General features: G+C 44.0%; 1 protein-coding gene across 1 annotated transcript in view; it reads right to left on the reverse strand.

The window, feature by feature from the left end:
• SAFB2 (scaffold attachment factor B2) overlaps positions 1–4,846 on the reverse strand; it is a 29,944-nt gene that overhangs the window by 10,241 nt on the left and 14,857 nt on the right. Inside the window, exon 12 of the mRNA XM_010828176.1 lies at positions 807–937. Coding sequence (XP_010826478.1) covers positions 807–937 — 131 coding nt within the window. The remainder of the gene's footprint in view (positions 1–806; positions 938–4,846) is intronic.

Raw genomic sequence — 4,846 nt, forward strand, 5'->3', positions numbered from 1 at the left:
CCCACAATGAAGGCTTCCAAACTGATTTTCCCTCAATGACACAATTAGCAGGCTCTAACCACCCCAACAATGACTGATTTAGGGATTTACAATACTTGAGGAACATCTTAAAAAACATGCCTGTCTTGAAACTGCTGGCAAAGTATCCCAAACACTTGAGATGTAACTTGTAATGTGCTGTACCAAATTCCTAGGCTCCAGCTGGCTGGGTTTTGTTTATTTGGGGGGGGGGGGGAGGGGAGGGTGCACACGTTGGTTTTATTTTTTCAACAAAGTGCTCTGTGGACTCATGCAAACCCAAAGGTCAGAGCACAATCAACTTTGATAAAATGACAACAGAGGTGAAGTGCCCCAAGTGTGGCTGCTGCAATGGTGCAATGGATGTACATCCTCTGAGGTTTCCGTTTTCTGGTTTTTTTCTTCTTTTTTTTTTTAAACTATATCTAGTGTTAACATAAATGCAGGAAGAACTTGATGACAGAAGAGCAGAATCTCACGGAATCAGTCACAGGAACCCAGGACACCTGGCTCTTGCAAATCCCACACTTTATTCTGCCAGAGACTCAGGGAAAGCAAATACCCAGGTCACTGAGCCACCAACAAACACAGACCCTGACCAGGAAAGCTCCGGATCTCTGATCTGCAAACTCCCTTCAGCCACTTCATCACCGAGGCTCTGGTGCTCTCAGCGCTTCCTGTACACAGCTCAGCTCAGCAAAGGGCACCTGCTGGGCCCTCACTCCACACGCCTACTCGCCGCCCTTGCCATCTCTTCCCGTCCTGTCAACACATAACAGACTCATCACCTGATTTCGTGACTCTGGACCGATTTTCAGGTCCTGATTTCAGCTCGTTTTCATCTTTCTCTTCCTTTTTAATGTCTTCAGGCTCTTTTTCCTCCTTTTTCTCCATCTTCTCTTCCTTCTTAATGATGGTTCTGTGTACAAAGAAACAAAGTTACCATACCTGAGCTCCTGAGAGTCCCTCAGGGGCAGGTCATACTTCCACACACAGCAAATCTGCCCGCTGGCAGTCAAAGGAATAGAATTATTTGAAAACCATGGGAAAGATAATACCCTCTTCAGATACAGCCCCTTCCCACTGAAGTTCCCTGCTACACCTAGAAACCTGCTGCATGACACTGAAGGCTCACAGGGTGTTTTTCCCAAAGGCTAAATGCACCAGTACATCAACAGACCCACAAGCAGACACAAGAAACATTCCAACTGTATTAAAAAGCCTGTTAAAGACTAATTTCAAATGCTTCCTTTTGTTTTTGTGGAATATTATTTTTATCTTTTGTAGGAAAAAAACACTTTTCCCAGTAAGTAGAGTGTAAAACCGAATGGAGGTTCAGCACAAGAATGGGTGGTGCCTGCCGCACGGAGCAGTGGTTCCCACCCAGACCACCTGCATACCACACTATGGGGGAGGGACAATGCCATGTGATGTGCCAGCAAACATGAAAACCATTAGTGCTATTTCAGCTGAAGGCAATTTCCCGCTAAGCAGTCAAACACATCACGGCTGCCATTCAAACATGTCTCCCATATCCTCTACTGGTGTTCGTCTCAGTCCATGCTTACTGAGTGCCCGCTGCATGCTAGGGTCCAGGCTGGGAAAACCAGGCCCCATGAGACCTGCTAACAGGCACCCCTGCCCTCTCTTCCCACCAACCAGGCAGAGTGTGGGAGGCCCAAGGAGTCCTCTCCCAGGTGCCCCGCAGCGCACCCTTCCCTCCTCCTAAACTTCACACATGAAGCTGTCATCTTTAATTGGAACCATTCACTCTAAATGCTTGTAATGTACAACACCAAACACTATAGATACAGCTCAAGTCTGCACCCTGAGACAGCCACCACGGATGCCTTTATTGCCAATCACGTGGCTCCACCTCTGCTGGCTTTACATTCATGTCCCTATAACCATGACGCCCTCCAGCGATGCTCTAGGTTTCTTAAGACTGACACAGCAGGATGGTCCTTGTGCTGCTCTATCACACCTTTCAACCCACGCTCTGCCCGTCAAGCTGTGTAGACACACTGCACAGATGTGGGTCTTTTCACCTGCTGCACCCCAGTCCTCTGTTATTCACCTGGTTCTCCTCTGACAGACTAGAGATTGCTTCCTGGTCACTATGTGACTGCAAGAGAAGTCCCCAGGAAGCGCCTTTGACATGCTTCTTCCACTCTTGGTGTGGGAACCCTCTCCCTCCCAGCAGACCTAAGAAACATCTTGAAAGGAGATGCCTCCTACTTCTTCCAAACTCACATGCCACCTCCTAGACACAAAGGGACTTCTCAGTATCACAAAGTTAAGGGATTTCTTTTCTTCTATTTTTTTTTGGTTGCGCTGTGTGTCTTGTGGGATCTTAGTTCCCCGGCCAGGGACTAAACCTGGGCCATTGGCAGTAAAAACACAAGAGTCCTACCCACTGGACCAAGGAATTTCCTAAAAAGCAATTTCTAAAACACTAGATGCATATATACACCAAAAGTGTCAGCCCTGGGTAGTGGGGTTATACTTGACATCTGAGTGCACTTTCGAAATGGCAATTTCATAAAAACTCATCCAAGACCAGCCCCCTCTTCAGGAAAAGCTTCTCTATGTCCCTTAGGCTGATTACCAAACCTAGAAATTTTCAAAACGAGAGGTCAACAAGGGTGTCCACTGAAGAAAGAGTAAGATTAAAATCAAATTATAAAATGCTCCTACATCACCTATGTGAGAGCAGTTTGGTTTCAAACAACTTAAGTTTGTCACCCAGTTAAGTGCCCCTATATAGGGGGAAGAGCCCCTGCTTGCCACAGGCCCATTCCACTCCTTTCCCAGCTTCGCCTCCTTCCATGCAGAGCACAGGGCTCACAGCATCATTCCACTGGTTGTGGAATCCACCTGACAAGGGCTCACTAAGGGGGCTTGCACTCCCTTCCTTGCCCCCGTGGCTTCCCGTGTTCTACCAGAATTGGTTTTCAGCACCACTGACGGGATGTGTCTCTTAGGAGAAGTTGCCGATAAAATTACCATCTCACCCCTAATACAAAAAGGCTCACCTGACATGCATTTCTCCAGGGTTTATGAATTCCAATTTGGCTATTTCATTTCCAATGAAGATCAACAAGAACATCTTTAAAAACTAAGTTTAACTTATGAATATAATTTTGCCCCTAAGCATGTTTACTTAACCATAAATTTTCTTACATGAAAAAAAAAAGGAGAAGAAAAGAATTACAGAAGACTAACATTCTCAGCAAAGGATTCAACTTTTAGAGTGTAAGTGGACCTAGAAATGAACATAAATTGTGCTGCCAATACAAACTCATGGCAGATACTCTACCTTCTGAGAAAGGCACCCTGTCAGGCACGTCAACAGTCTACCTCCTCAAAAGACATAAACCTACTGTTTTGATAAAAGTATCAACAGGGATGGACTCTCTCTCCCGCGGGCATGCACACGCTCTCTCTCTCTCTCTCTCTCTCCCCACGCACTCCTCCACTCTCTTCTCTTCGAGTCTTGGATTCTCCTGCTATCTTCTAAATAAAATGGAGCTGTAACACTGATTTGCCTAAGAGCTGTAACACGGTTTGTCCAAGACCCGAGAGCTGTGATGCGCCGAGGGCTTTAATGTCCGTCGCTCCAATTCTTTGTTGTGACGAGACAAAGAACCAAGGAACATACACTCTCGTGACAGTCCTAACCACTGCATCGCCAGAGAATTCCCAATAGTGCTAATTTTATTTTATTAAAAAAATTTTTATTGGGGTATAGATGATTTACAGTGTTGTGTTAGCTTCATGTGTATATATATATATATTTTTTTAAAGTCTGTAACTCTGCTGTTGTTCAGTCGCCAAGTCCTGTCCAACTCTTCATGACCCCATGGACTGAAGCATGCCAGGCTTCCCTGTCCCTCACCATCTCCCAGAGTTTGCCCAAGTTTATGTCCATTGCATCTGTTACTGTTTTATAAATAAATTCATTCGTACCTTTTTTTAAGATTCCACATATAAGAGATACATCATATGATATTTGTTTTTCTTTGACTTATTTCACTCAGTATGACAATCTCTAGGTCCATCCACCAATATTGCTAATATAATAATTTAAGGATGCTGTTAGTCCTTTACAGAATTTCCAGAAGATTGTGTATGAAAAAAGGACAGCTTTCTTTATTTCTGTTTTTGCTATTATTTATTAATTTGTTTTTTTGTTGCCTTCAGTTTTTAAGAAAAAAAAAAAAAAAGTATCAACAGGGAATGCCTGCTTTGAAAGATCTGTCCTTGTTTTCATCTTGATTAAAGATGCAGATCACCTCCTTTATAAAAATAGTACCTCAGACCTGCAGTTCCCAAACTATAGTTCAAGGCACACCAGGATGGGTCAACTCACAAGTGCCCTGGGATATTTTAAATTTTGAAGACAAATATTCGCTTTATGTCAGATGCTAGGTGAACTAAGAGCTTTTGGTTACTCATCTCAATATGAAATCAGGCTATACTCCTTTGGGTAACACTGGCTTTGGAAAGCTGGGCTTCTGCAGTTACTGTGATAAAATATAAGAACTGCACAAAAATCAATGTGGATCAGGAAAGATTTCAAGGTTTGCAAGGCCGTGCAACAGCTCAGAATGTCAAGAATGAAGTAAAAATATAGCTGACTCTTAAACAATGTGGGGTTTGGGGTGCTGATCCATCACATAGTCAAAAGTCAACTTTTAACTTCATAATCAGCCCTTCCTATCCACATGGTTCCACATTTGCAGTTTCAATCAACTCCGGCTCCACAGTGCTGTCGTTATTTACTCCTGAAAAGGCTCCCCGTGTAAGTGGACCCACTCAGTTCAAA

This window comes from Bison bison, unplaced genomic scaffold (genome assembly GCF_000754665.1).
Source record: "Bison bison bison isolate TAMUID 2011002044 unplaced genomic scaffold, Bison_UMD1.0 scf7180017864492, whole genome shotgun sequence".
Taxonomy (NCBI): Eukaryota; Metazoa; Chordata; class Mammalia; order Artiodactyla; family Bovidae; genus Bison; species Bison bison.